Source organism: Sitophilus oryzae, unplaced genomic scaffold (assembly GCF_002938485.1).
Source record: "Sitophilus oryzae breed Bouriz unplaced genomic scaffold, Soryzae_2.0 scaffold_375_pilon_pilon, whole genome shotgun sequence".
Taxonomy (NCBI): Eukaryota; Metazoa; Arthropoda; class Insecta; order Coleoptera; family Curculionidae; genus Sitophilus; species Sitophilus oryzae.
In genome coordinates, this window is record NW_022146946.1 from 522935 (window position 1) to 538577 (window position 15643).

The 15643-nt window shown below is 30.8% G+C and overlaps 1 protein-coding gene across 1 annotated transcript in view; it reads right to left on the reverse strand.

Moving 5' to 3' along the window:
* LOC115885143 (puromycin-sensitive aminopeptidase) overlaps positions 1–15643 on the reverse strand; it is a 67599-nt gene that overhangs the window by 34083 nt on the left and 17873 nt on the right. Inside the window, exon 5 of the mRNA XM_030903940.1 lies at positions 14470–14632. Within this exon, the coding sequence (XP_030759800.1) occupies positions 14470–14632 (163 nt within the window). The remainder of the gene's footprint in view (positions 1–14469; positions 14633–15643) is intronic.

The following is a 15643-nucleotide window of genomic DNA, read 5'->3' on the forward strand; positions in this document are numbered from 1 at the left end:
TTATTTATATCTATTATAGGAAATGTTATAAGTTGTATTTTTTAGATTCCGGAATGGATTGGTAACAAGTTAGATCCTTTACAATAAGGATGGAAGAAAGATCAAAAAGGCAATCTGACACCTATTGAATCCACAGAATATGTGGCGCCTCCTGAATTGCAAACAGAGTCAGTGCTCTAAAAATTGCTCTTGTAGAAAACTTTAAGTTCTTCAAAGTGTGGTTAGAGCTACGGAATCAGCCAAACTTTTGTATTTTAGCTGAGGATGAAAATGACGCTCAAGATGACGTTATAGCAGATTTTATTTAATAACTTTAATTTAATATAATTTTTTTAACAATAATTTTATTTAATAAATGATATTTAAACGTTATTTTTAATTGTTTTCTTGCTTAAATTTATACTCGGTTTATCTACATATATTAGCACTATACTGTTAACGCCAAAATAATAGCTGATTGGTTTAAAAAAAATAAAAAATTTATAAACCGTATAGTAAAAAATTTCTCTATCTCTATTAGTATTTATTTTAGAAAAAAAAATGATATAACATAAAATATTCTAAATTTAATTTTCTACAAAAAACATATCTTTAGTTTTTTCGAAAAAAGTTATTCAAACGAAGATATTTGAAAAAAAAACAAAAAAATCCAAAATGGCGGCGGTTTTTTTCAAACTTCCCCCACTGGGACCGAATGGGACTTTTGAGGGTTTAAATAGGAGATCATTATCTACATATTCCCGTTGAGATTGGTTGGTTACTAATTTTTTCCACCTTTACATATAATACTCGGCAACGTTTACTGGCCTAGAAGAACAAGAATTCGAAATACTCATATATCTATATACAGGTATATATTTATCAAAATGGGCAGAATTACTGAATAACAAAATTCACCGTGAGATAAATCGTTATCGTTGCTAAATCGGACTGTAATCAAATGTGAGTTTTGGAGCATATTTTTATTCGGAGTTTCAAATTTATTAGATAAACTGTGTATTCCACATAAAATATTTTATTTTCAGTTAGATTAGGTTAAGTTAATATAAATCAAATTATATTATGCATTTAAAAATGTACATAGGTATCAAATTTTAGTAAGTGATAAGCCTTTAAATTATAGACATTTGACATTTTAAACAGGTAAGGACAAAATATTGTAATCGCAAAACATTTTCCGATGCACGTCATCAATCATATCGACATTGACACTAAAGTCGATAACCTGACTGAATGACATTTTGGCAAAAATGTTTAAATTTTTTGTATAATTTAAGATATCGAGCAGCTCTTCATTTTACTTTATAGAGCAAATGATTGTAAGAGATATTTTATTTAGATTAAAGCTGCAAAAATTAGATTAAACCGAATTTTATTATCGCTATATTGGTCACATTGCGCCATGTTCAGCAACGTTGTCGTTTATTATTTGAGAATTATCCTAATATCAGTCATTATTTTGTATAATATCATGCTGTTGTTGAATCTTTGTGAGTAATTCTCGTTTTTTGCCTATTTTCATAGTCTTTTTTTAAAAATTGTACTTTTAAGCACAAACAGTTCTTTTAGGAACTAAATTTTCGAGTATTTGTATTGCATATCTTGAAATTCTGTGTTGGAAATATGCCGAAGCATTTAAATAATCGAAGCGAAGAGCTTTTAACTTCCCTGAATTCACTATTTTAAACGAGAACGTGATAATAAAGGTCCTTTATTACCGTTGACTGCACACAGAGAAGTAAGTTTAATTGATAAGCACATTATACCAATTTCAAAGTTATTTCTACGTTAGATTTTATTAAATTCTGTGATTATTAGTTTGTGCATTAATATCACCCTCTTACTTGTTATTACCACTTATGGCGTTGTAAGATGTACACCAATAAATAAATAAATATAACCCATAATTTAGAATAATCTTCATAATGGACTAGTTTTTGCCAATATGTAATAAGTAAAATAAGGTATAAAACAAATAAATCATTTAATTACTAAAATATTAGTTATTAAATTAAAAATAAAACGTAAAAAACTTTTAAAAATGATATAATAAATATATTGTTTGTCAATTTTAAATTAAGATTCATCTCCTAAATCCATCACAATCTGGCAGCGTTGTCGATATCGCTTGTCGCTCAAAGTTGATCACGTGCATCGGAAATTGTTTTGCGATTACCATATGTATGTTACGCATCCCGTATAAAGAAGTTTTTTTTCTGATTTGAAAGGGAAAGACGTGCACTTCGCTAATAACGGTAAATATTTGTATGTTGTAATTGTTGTGTATATTCAGATTTTAAATGAGTAATTAACGATCCCACACTATCTATTATAGCACGAAGAACAAAAGCATCTGTACATACATACATCTACATAAATTACTGTTGTATTTTTTCAAACTTAACAGAACTCATTGTTTTTATAACAAATATAATTAAATGGTTTAGTGTTTATTAGCAGAAGACAGCTATTTTACATACCGATTGTATGACTGCAAATTTTATATTACCTACAGTATGTCCCCGGATCGTCTTTACAAGACGATAAACTTTTTTATTGACATTATTGAGAAAAATGTATTCATTATAAAAAAATTTGTTTATTCTAAAACTGTTAATCCCTTTTATACTTTTCCACATTTCCATATCGTAAAAACAAAAAAAAAATGAAAATATATATAGGGAAATTAAAATAACTTTGGTTGCACATCATAATACGACCACCAGCAAACTCCATAAGACGACGCATGGGGTCATTGATGACGTGCACCGAAAGTTGTTTTAATTTCCCAACTCCTACAACTAGCGTTTCTATGGTAATCAGCAACAGATTGTTATTATTAATTTATATCAATGTCATACTTTTTGACAAATGTTTAAGGCCCAGTTTTATACCTTCCGGTAAAACTGAAAGAATAACATTTTAAGTTTAAATAGATACAGAAAGGTCCACAGACTTCGAGACATAGGAAAAATCAAGTCCATTTAGCGTGTGTCGCAATTTTCACAGTTTAAAAAATTAGTTTTGACATTAATGTATGGCCAGTTACACCGCGATATTTAAGGTCTTCTTAGCTTAAGTCGAGTTATAACTGTGACTTTTTCTTTAAAAAAGTAATTAATATGAAACTAAGAGAATAAAAAGTGTCCCTATTCATTTATTTATGTTTTTTTTATAGCAACTGCAGCGACTATGAAAAAAGCTGTGTGGTTTTCATAGAAAATAAGGGCACCTGTAATTCATTTGAGAATGTTATAAATCGCTAAAAGAGATTTCAAATCTCTAGGATTTCTATTAATATTAAATAAATTTTATTAAAAATTGAACTAAAATTGTTAGTATCATTAAAAACAATTCAAATTCAAAAATCGTATCAGTCAAATTGCCTCATTTAAGGTGAATATTAAAGTAAATATAAATACAGCTCATTCTAAGCTCTACTCATCTTTAAGAAAAATTTAAATCATTGGTGCAATTGGGCCTTAATGCCATTTCGAATGAATAATAGTATTAATAATGTACCTACATTATAATAATAATACATTTTATATCATAGTGTGTATTAAAACTACTAAAACACTTTTAAATTGGTATTATATTAACAACTTTTGTTTTTTTAATTCAAAAAAAATGAAAGTAACAAATTTCTCAATCAAAATATTTGCGGTCCTGAAAAGGACCTTTGTTTTCTCATGTTCGTCAAGATAGGTAATGGGTAAACGGTAAAAAAACAGGATAATGAAATTTAAATTACAAAAATTGTTCAAAAATGCATCCCTCTTGCATTAAACAATAACCCAAACGATCATAAAGTCCCCTCTCTCCTCACATTGGATAACATATCAGGGGAGACAGTGTCAAAGGCATTAAATATTTTCTGCCTTAACTGCTCCAAGTTTTGAATTTCTTCATGGCCGTAAATTTTAGATTTTATGTACCCCCATAAAAAGAAATCATTCACCGAGAGGTCAGGTGACCTGGGCGGCCACAAGATGGTTCCATGCCCACTAATTAGTCTATTGCCAAAAGTATTGTTTAAATATTCTTGCACAATACGACCATTGTGTGCTGGACATCCATCTTGTTGCCACCAAATATCACCAAATCTCTCGCCAAATAATCGTCGAATCGCCGCACAGTGCTTCGTCCCATGGACAAAAATCGAAAAAAAAGTTAAAATTTACTAATATCTGAATATGTAATTTTATACTTATAGCAATGTTCAACCATCCTGTATATTATTTTTCATAAACAGCGTTTTTTGTTTGCAAATATTTTCACTAAAAATAAATTTTGCGATCATTATCTTATCAGTAAAAAGAATAACATTCATAGTAGTTCTGTATATTAAGCCACTATGGATATTATTAAACAAGGTATGTACTTTAAATTTATTTCTAAACAAGTTCATGATTGTTTAGTTTTTATTTATTTTTTAAGATGATTCTTAAATGGGTATAAAAATTTTACGTTTTCAAACTTCAAAAAGGCATTTAAAAAAACATATCAAAACATATCGTATTTATTGAATATTTCTGTTGTCATATTCATATGCTTTTAATTTTTGTATAGTTCACCTGCGTCTGCTTGCAACGAACTTTATTTTATAATACTTTTCAGATGGAGTAAAATTGATAAGCAATGCCGATCTGGTTTATACTTGGCTTGAGCATAAGGACAAGAACTGAAAATTATTTGTATTTCAAAAAATGTGTCTATTAAAGAGGTATCTATTAACATCCGAACCCCTCATACCAACAAAAAGGAGAGTAACAACGCGAAAAAGTAACATATTAGAAAATGATGTACAAAAATATCTTATGTGAGGATACTTCATCTACCTGTGATTTGGATACTATAAATTTGGAAGATTCTGTCAGCAGTGATTCTTCTGAATCAGAGTAGTTACGATCTATGCATTTTGTTGTCCTAAAGTAAATTTATAGTATCTTAAGTTTTTTTTAATTAAATATAACATTAACGTTTCTTTTTCATTAAAGAAAAACATTTTTATCTTATATTAGGCTTATATTGTAGGAATCATGTTCTAATGATATTTCAATTCTTTTTTATCACAGGGATTTATTTAATACTTACACCGTTTTCATACTATAAATTATTATTTCCTTAGATGGAACACAGCTTTTTCGCAACCAACATTTTCATTATTTATAAGATTTTTTTTCATAAACATGGGACTAAGAACATCATCATTTAATACAACGAGAGTACTCATCATTTGTGTCAAATAAACCTAGTTTGAATAAATTGCATACAATAAAAGATAAGTTTTGCATTTTTGTCCTCTAGAGCCATATGTTCGAAGCACTGTGCGCCGGTACAATTTGCTGTTGCAATAAATCCAGATATTTCGCAGTATATAAATTGCCCTCAATAAAAAATGGTCCAATAACGTGTTCCCCTACAATACCCGCCAAAACATTTAGTTTTTGTGGATATTGGGTTCGCACATTATAAAACCTATGCAAATTTTCCTTTGACTTGCGTGGAGTTTTGCCGATTTAATAAGGAAAAGGACAACTCATCAGTAAAAACAATTATTCTCCTAAGAAAATTTTCGTCAAGATTTACCTTTTCCATCATTATTTCGCAAAACTCCATACGGCGAAATTGATCGTCGGGGAAAATTTCATGAACCTTTCTAGCTTTTCTTGAACGACAACCACGTTTTTTGAGGACCCTTTTAACTGTTGTTGTACTTGAATTTACTGCTTCAGCAACTTGTACACAGCTTCTATTTGGATTTTACTCAACTGCAGCGCATATTAAGGCTTCTGTTTCTTCACGAGAATTATCTTCAATTTTTGGTTTCTTATGCATGTGGGAAGTAACGCAGCCATATTTTTCAAAATTTTCTTTTATCCTGTGAATGGAGGCTTTTGAAGGCACCGGCCTATTCTCGAAAGCTTGTCTGAATCCCGTTTTTATTTCTTCAATCGACTTGTTCTGATAAATCCACTTAATTATCTGAATTTTTTCATTAACGTGATACACATCCATTTTTAAATGCAATTCAAAAATCTGAGATAAATAATTTCGAACTTATCAAGTTTAAATAAAATGAAATTAAACGTCAGTCTAAACAAAACTGTCTTTTTTGAAAACTTGTCAAAATTTGGACACACGCTAAATGGACTTGATTTTCCTGTCTCGAAGTCTGTGGAGTTTTCTCTATAGTTAGTAGTAAAGTAGAAGCGTTGTGGCGTAAGCGTGGATTTTGAATTATCGATTTAGTGACTAGACACTAGTATCTAGACATAGTGACACGAAGTGACAATAAATATTTCTTGTCACATCAAACTAGGTAGGCACATAAAATCTAGTATGCGCTAATAATCTAGTTATAATATTAAGTGATATATTAGTATTACAAATGACCTTTGACAAAATGATTTGATAAATTTTAAATTAATTAACGTTCGAGTTTATTTTTGAATGATGCCCTCTAACATAGACAAACAAACCACTTTTGTATAGAGGTAAATTGTGTGCAATTAACTTATTTTGATTCCAATAATACGTAGTTATTCTATCTCCAAAGAATATTGAGACTCCCTATATATTTTGTAGGTTAGCTTTAGAAAAAAATATATTTCCTAAAAACTAAGCGAGGTGATGTTTTTACAAGAGACAAAAAATGTAGTAAATACTAGAAGACAATTTTAAGAAAAAGAATTGATTGTCGTTGGAGTTGAAAAATATTGCTATTAGGATTCATACAGGATGTTTCAGAAAACATATGCCATCTCTCGTGGGAGATTCCCCACGTAAAAATAAGATTTATTATTCATATCAACATAGGTCCGATTCTGCTTTGTTTCGTAGCTACAGGGTGTTAAAGTCTTAATATTTTTTCGATTTATTATAATTTTCTTCCAAGTGATTTTAGTGTTTCGAATGAAATTTTGGGGGTAAAAGTTACTATAAGGTAAGTGCACTAAAAGCGGACATTTTAAGGATATATTTTATTGTTACAGCCTATTAAACGCCAGGAAAAATATTTTGAGCATGGTAATGCACAGTTTCAAGGCCTGTTTTTATGAAAAAATATTCACTTTTGATTAAATAGTATTTATACACTAAGAATTAAAAACTAGTGACCACTGCGGGTTACCCAGTAATGAACATAGCATTTTCATGTTTGTCCATTAGTGGACCCACCAATAGTGAACATTATTAATGCCAACCATTAATCAACAAAAACAATAATTAATAAAATCAATAAGTTTATTTTAAAAAAATTCTAAGTATATAAAATACAATCAAAAAACTTTTTTAAAAAATATTATTACATTACATCTCTTTAACATTTAATGGATGTTTAAAAATATATCTAAATCTTTCTCCTTTAAGTGATATTTCCGGGTGTGAAACAATGCCGAGAATTTGGTTAAAAAGAATATTTGAAACATCTTTTTCATCTACCACAAATTCCTTGTTAGCGGTATCGTAACTCTCTTTAAACCCATCACTTGTACCATGTCGTCAACTAAATCATCTAAATTTTCTACTACGCATAAGTAAATAAATTCGGTTGTATTTCTTTTTCCTCCCATAAATTTAACTAATATGAAATCACCCTCTTTTAAATCATCTTTATTAACATTTCTAATATCTTGCGTTATTTCTTCATTATGATCATTAACATTAATTTCCTCTATTTCAGAATCATTGACTTCATCCATTGAGATAATTGATTCACTGGAACTGGATAGCTGTCTTATACGTTTTTTCTTTCCTTCTGCAACCATTTTCTTTTTTTCTTCTATGACAAGTTTTTTAGCTTCTCGTAGCTGCTTCCTTTTTTGTTTCTCTTCTTCCTTTTTCTTTTTTAGTTCCTCTTTTTTATGCAGATATTGAATCATTTGAGGTGAAGTTACAACCGCGGGTATTTTTACCTTAACTCTTTTTTTCTTAGGATCTGTGTGAGCTAATGGCCAGGTTAAGTTTTTTTTAAATGGTGTTGGTATATAAACATCAGATTCCACAAGACAATCTAACACTATCCCAGTGTTAGATTGTGTTATTCCAGTCGAGGTGGATGGAAAGCTTGGTGACGTATGAGAAGAATTGGTGGAGAAGTTTTGACAAATCTGCTTTACTGGTGTATGTTGGTTGCGCAATTCATCACTATTTCGATTTTGTGGAGATGCATTTGGATGGATTTTTTGTGGTGGTTCTTCTATATCGTTGTTCTTTTTAGAATTTACTTTCATGTTAGATTTTTTCCACAGTTCATATAATGATTTATCTTCTATTGCACCTTCCAAACTTTTCGTTAGTTTCTTTAAAAGCCCTGAACTTTCTCTACTCCAATTTGTTTTTTTTTCTATAAATTAAGGAACGTTTCCAGTTCCAAATTGTTTGGCGCATGAGTAGTTTTCGGATTATTATTAGATCGGGACGGAAGCTTAACTTGGTTGGGATCCCAAGGAACCAACCCACATTTCTTAAATCCATTTTCTATTATTTTTGGTGTAACATAAGGTAAAACATTTCTTAATATTTTTGGGAACTCTGCTTTGTCTACCTGTCTTCCCCCATTTTGCATCCTGAAATGTTGCACTTGTTGTCGCCATACAGTTTTCATTGTATGAAAAACTGCAACATCCATAGGCTGTAAGACATGCGTAGCGTTAGGGTAGAGTGCAATCAGTTCTATTCCATTTATGTGACAAAATTTACTTAAAGGAAGAGATACATGGGAGGAGTGTCCATCCATAAAAAAAATCACCGGAAGGGATATATTTTCTTTTTTGACCCACGGCAAGAAGATATTGCATATATATTCGAAAAATATTTCCTGAGTCAGATTTCCCTATCGCCCATTCGCTAGGCATTGCAACTGCGATGTTTTGTGGTATTCTGACAAAACGATAAACTATCATAGGTGGTGCTAACTGACCAGCTGCATTAGCAGTATAAGCACTGTAATGTTTTCCTTCTCATCGGTTCCTGCTGAAGTATAGATATTTTTACTTCCTTTTTGAGCAAGTACTTTACCTGGTTTAGGATTTAAAAAGAAAGCAGTCTCGTCAGTATTAAAGACCCGCCTCGGATTGTCTAAAATAGTGGTTAGTTTATTTTGATCAATATAACTTTTTACTTCCTGAAAGCAGTTTGATATTTCTGCCTCTGATACTAAACGTCTACTTGTAGTTAAATTTTGACTTGTTCTTAGGGAAATATTTGGATGCCTTGCACAAAATAAATTATACCATTTTCTACCTGGAGTTGTTTTCCCGCCAAATTTAATGTTATATTCAGTTGCCAGTTTTTTAACGCTATACATCAAGGTTTCTTTGGAAAGAGGAAAACCAGCTTTTGACAAAGTAATAATCCAGTAAGCTAACATATTCTCTTGCTCTTCACTAAATGATGTTTTAGGGCCCATTTTAGTTTTAGCAGGTAAGTTTCTCTTATGTTTCCCCATAAGTGTTATTCGGGGAATCCCATGTTTTAGAGACGCAGCCCTATATGACATTCCGCTTCTAACGTCCGATAAAGCATTTGTCATGCTTTCTTCGGAGTATTTTAAAATTTTTTTAACCTTAACCATACCTAGACAAAAGAAAAAAAAATTCCAAACAGCACCCATTGTGGACAGTTTTATAGTGGACATGGGATGTCCACCATAGGTTCCTGCTTTCGTATTATAAAGAAACTCTTAGCCATCTAAATAACATTAAAATAACATTGTGTCCCTCCTAAAATACTTTAAAATTCAGTTGTTCCTATAGTGAACATGTCATGTCCTCAAAAGGAACATTTATTGTTTAGTGTTCCTAAAGATGACACTCCCTTTATCTAACCTTAAAATTGTTATTCAACAAGAATTCTACTGAGAACTAAATAAAATGAATAATATTCTTTGAGGGTAATATGTCATATTTTGATTATTATTAAAATCAAGATATAAAAAAAAGAAAAAGTTAGTACTTACTGGTTAATTTTTTGGTAACAACCGCTTGTAAAAAAGAGTCAAAAGGTGCGTCATCAACATAAAGTGTCTTTGTTCAAATGAGGTTATGTATAAAGGCGCGGGAAATGTACCCTGTTAATAACGATGTTAGACAGTGGTGCCAAACTGTTTATTTTTTCATGGAAACCTATGACTGACTTGTTTTAAGAAAATGAAAAATGAGTGTCCACTATAGGAGCTATGTCCATTATAGGTGACTTTACCTTAAATGCGACATATTTTAAAGCTAAAAAAGTGTCGACATATTCACCAGGGACGTGCATATGGGTTATCACTGGAATATTTTTTCTAAAAAAAAGGATGTACGCCACTGAATATTTTTTCTCTTGATAGCGAAATAGTGTAAACAGTTTGATGCCAATTAAAAGGTGTTTCTTGATATTTTGTTGAATTCGGCCTCCCTGATGAGATAAATGCAATTTTATTAATTTGCCTTGATCCAAGTCTGCAAAACATTTTAATATCATTTACTAGCGAAAGTTTTAAATATGTACTCATTCTAAAAATATGAAAAAAATTCCTATAAACATGGGTAGGGAATGCAATCCCACACCGAAATCTCAATCCCGCAAACCCGCGGGATTAAAGCAATCAATACCGCGGATCCGCAAAATTGCGGGATTGTAAACAATAAATGCTCTTCTTTTCTCTCTCCGGTTTTGGGATGCGATTTGGACCAGGTTTTAGACGCATCTATTGTGATTAGGATGCTATGTGGTTTTCGAAAATATATTTAGCGAATTCTCGTATACAGAGTGTTTTATAATAGTGTACAAATTTAGCCAAGAATTTTTTTTACCGAAAATCTAGAATTTTTGAAAAATCGAAATTTTAACTATGTATGCTGTACGACTAATCTGTATTGAAATTAGAAAAAAACAATTTGGTGTTTTTTTTAATTTTTTGTTTTAAGGAAAATACGAGTTTTTTTTCGAAAAAATATGCATTTATAGTCATACATTTGGTCCTAAATGGTACAAAAGGCATTGTACATTTTGCATAGGCCCACAATATACTATAGCGTAGGCCCACAATAGTGTATCTTAAACTAGTTCAACAGAAATTTGAACCGATGTATACAGGGTGCTCAAAAAATATATTTAATATTAAATAAACTTAAATTTTATTATAATTTATCTACTTATTTTATAAATAAAAATATTATTCTGATGTTGAAGGTTTTTTTTCAATTTGTGTTAGTTATCTGCTTTTAGATACACTCTATATCAATAATTTTTTGGCATATGCAGAATGTACAAAGCTTTTTGTTCCATTTAGGACCATCGTATGACTAAAAATGCATATTTTTCGAAAAAACGTCGTATTTTCCTTAAAACAAAAAAAAAATAAAAAACCGATCAAACTGTTTTTTCTAATTTCAATACAGATTAGTCGTAAAAATTTCGATTTTTTAAAAACTGTAAATTTGCGGTAAAAAAGATTCTTGACTAAATTTTCACACTCTTATAAAACACCCTGTATACGAGAATTCACTAAATATATTTTCGAAAATCACATAGTATCTTAATCACAATAGATGCATCTAAAACCTGGTCCAAACCGCATCCCAAAATCTTTTTTAGTTCAAGAGATATTCAACTTTAAATTTACCCTAAAATTTTGCTTGTCCGGATAATTATGTCCGGCAGTTTATTTGACGAAATTGTCCACAAGTACTAGTTAAACGCTTTTCTTCACTTACGCACGCCAGAAAGAAATCTAACAACTAACCTGTTTATTTCATTTATTTTTAATGGCCAAGCCGTAAGGGGAATCCCCTGGTGTCGATCCCGCAGATCCCGCACGGTAAATCCCGCAAATTTGATCCCGCGGAATCACAGAGGGATCCCGCATTTGCGGGATTGCATTCCCTAAACATGGGCATGAAAATGCATAGTTTTAGAGATACAAGATGTTAAAACTTTTTTAAATTATTTTTTTTGTAATTATCTTGAATATAATTATTTTTTTTAATTGAAATTGCTGTATGTTGGACTAATAGTAAAAATAACTAATACTAATAATAAGTAATAATTATTAAGTAAAATATATAATTTATTAATTTTATTAATTATTGTGATTAATAAAATTGCGTTTATCTCATCAAGGAGGCCGAATTCAACAAAATATCAAGAGATAACTTTTAATAGGCATTAAACGGCCTATTAAAAGATTTAGACATCAAACAATTTAGACATCAAAAGAAAAAGGTCAGTGGCGCACACGTTTTTTATAAAAAAAATATTCCAGTTATAATCCATATGCACGTCCCTGATGAATTTATCGACACTTTTTTAACATTAAAATATGAAGCACTTATGTAACTTTTACCCTCAAAATTTCATTCGAATCACTAAAAGTACTTGGAAGAAAATTATAGTAAATCGAAAAATGATTAGGATTTTAACACCCTGTAGCTCCGAAACAAAGCAAAATCGGACCTATGTTGATATGAAAAATAAATATTATTTTTACGTGAGGAATCTCCCCACGAGAGATGGGACACGTTTTTTGAAACGCCCTGTATAGGGGTGGGGGTAGTTTCACCCTTCCTGTACCATTTCTGTTTTTTTTTCAAAGTTAAATGTTAAAGCACCAAACAAAACATAATCACTCGAAATCTTTTTCAAATCGGAATATCGGTTGTTAAAGTATTTATAAATATGTTTATATCAGAACCTCAAAATTAGTTGAATAAATTAGTGGTTTTAATTATTAGAGTAGAAGTCTGTTCCTCTAATATAAATGTAAGCATTCACAAGGTCAAAATTAGTCGTAGTAATCTTCAATTAGAGAATAAGGTTAACAAACTTTTAACTTTTCCACTAATTATACTTCAAAATTTGCGAGGAATGTCATTTTGGCCTTTGATTATCATCTGTCAAGAGAAATTTGTGGTTAGAAATCAAAAGTTCATTGTTTTATAAGCTAAATAGAGTCTGTGAAACGAATAACTTTGAATTTGACAGTTCTCGCGGGCTTTTCTAGTGTTAATTTTATTAGGCTAGCAATTTGCAGCCATGCTGACGCAATACCGTCTCTCGTAATGCCGTCTCTAATAGAACAGCTTCGGAGCAAGATTTATGACGTCACGCTAGTTAGACTCTACAGATTAATAAGTATGTTGTAGAATACATGGAAAAAAATATACATAATATACAGTTAATAAATACAATATATATATACCTATTTATAGTAATAAATACTTTGGCAAATAAACTATAAACCATACAAATGCAGCAAATGTTTTACAATATACAAATAATGAATATGTACATAAGATAATGGGTAAAATGTAAAATATATTTTAAATTTTGGGGTTTGAAAATCTATCTAATTTAACAAAAAACATTCAATATCTACTAATAGTGATGTATTATTATTTGCATTCACAAAATTTATATGTAATTTTGCAAGTATCAATGTTCGAAAAATGATATTTGCAAATAATACAATATCATAGCAAAAAAGTCGCCAGCGATGGCTATGAAATAAAGATCGCTGTCATTTTATATGTAAAATTATTCTAAAATTTTTGATTTTCTTGGGATTTAGGTTCGGGAAAAAAAACGCTGATTATTATTATAAAAACGCTGTTTTCATTTGGTTTTTCATTATTTTTTTTTGGTTCAAAAAAAAACATTTTAGTATAACCAAAAATACGAGGAATAATTATGTTTTCCATGTATTCTACAACATATTTATTAATCCGTAGTATCTAACTAGCGTGACGTCATAAATCTGGCTCCGAGGCTGTTCTATTAGAGACGGCATTGGTCTGATAATTGGAAATGTCAAAAGCTGATGACATTTTACTTTTGACAATTATGACATTTCGTGTTGATTTTTGCAAGAACTGTAAAAACTGTCACTTGTTTTATTATTTTCCTTTTCTATTTCACGAAAGAGTTACCTATCTGATTCGTTCAAGCACTCAATTTAAAGAATATCAGTAACTTTTTTGATAGAGGGATTTTATATTTGCCATGTTGGTAAAAAATAACGGTCAAAATTCAAAATTATTCATTTTATAGACTATAATACACTTTATGGATACAACTGACTACCGCAAGCTATTGCTAGGATATTCTATTAATTTTAATTTTGTTTTTGGAACATTGTGAATGATCATAAACTAAAAAGTATAAAGTGTAATTGAAACCACTAATTTATTCCACTAATTGCGAGGTTCTGAATGAAGCTTAACAAACGAAGCACTTTATTGGAAGCGCGGAATATTGAAACACACTGTAGTGTATGTAGCACACATATGTAGTTTTCGAAAAAAACGCTTTTCTATAAAATATTCCAAGTTAACAAGTTAATATTTAAGGTTTATTTGTAACTCGTGAAAAATAGGAATTCTCGTACAACTCCGTAGAACATTTTTTTAATAATTACCACGACAAACTTATCAGTATCATAAGATTAATTTATGATCCTGTCTAAATAAAATGTTTACATACCGATATGTGACCAAGCCCCAATTTTCCATTGCGCCTGCACTAAAATCTGCTATTGTAATTAGATCTATTTTTGGCAGCGGGTAGGCGATATTGAAGTACTCCTTGTAATAAGGAAGTACTTTACTGGCTATTTCTAAAGCAAAACGCCCCTGTTCCTTTTTGCCTGCAAATAAAATTCAAAAAATTACTAAAAGATTATTTCAATAACAGTTGAAACAGTTACTATAATTTTAGCATAAATTAAGGTAATAATTATCTACTATTATGTCTATCCTAGTTTTGATGTATTCATTGGTTTTTAAAAAGCGCAAAACTACTAAATGTTCTTTTCAAATAATATTATGTCTTGTTATCTTTCTGGGTACGTTTGTAAATATATTTCTGATGTTCTTGCGCTATTTTTGTCAAATTTGTAATAAAGTTTTAACATGTCGCGTTTTTCTTTCAAATGTCCTTTTTCAAGACGCCTATTGAATAAAGGATTTTTACAAATTATTGACGTTGAAAAGCCACTATACATAACTTGTAATACATTGTTAGAATCGCAATGAATTTATCTATTTAGATATGTAAACACTAGAGATGAGCAAAACTGCGATTCTCCAATCAGAATTGAAACCGCAATTGCGATTTTTGAATCGCTGCGACTGTAACCTGCGAGAGTGCGATTTTAATATTTAAATATTGTACTAGGCATTCTATTCAGAGTGCCATTTATTATCTTATCTCTATTATTATACACATTAATGGACAACTTTGTTCAAATTTAGTCATCTGCAACCTCTAGGTAATCCTTTGGCAGCACCGCCATTTTCACTTGTACAGCAATAGCGGCAAAACTGGTAATACGTCCCTGCTTGCCTGTCGGTGTTAGACGGCTTTCCATCCTAGCTTTTTTCTCTCCTTGCCGGAGCAGAGTTGAGAGGTTCTCGCTCCCTCTCTTGCCCTTTAGTCTCATTACTCTGCTCTTTTTCGAGGAGTGTTTTCGCTTTTGCTTCCTCTGGAGCAAGTCCTTTGTATCCTAGTCGGAGGTCTAGGATCTCCATACTTCTGTTCCGCTAAGACCTATTCTCAGCGGATCTTCTAGCCCGCCTGGTCCAGCAAGGTCCCTTGAAACTTGCATTGATAATGTGCCCAGTGTTGCTTGAAGGTTTCCTCACAGCTTCACCGGTGG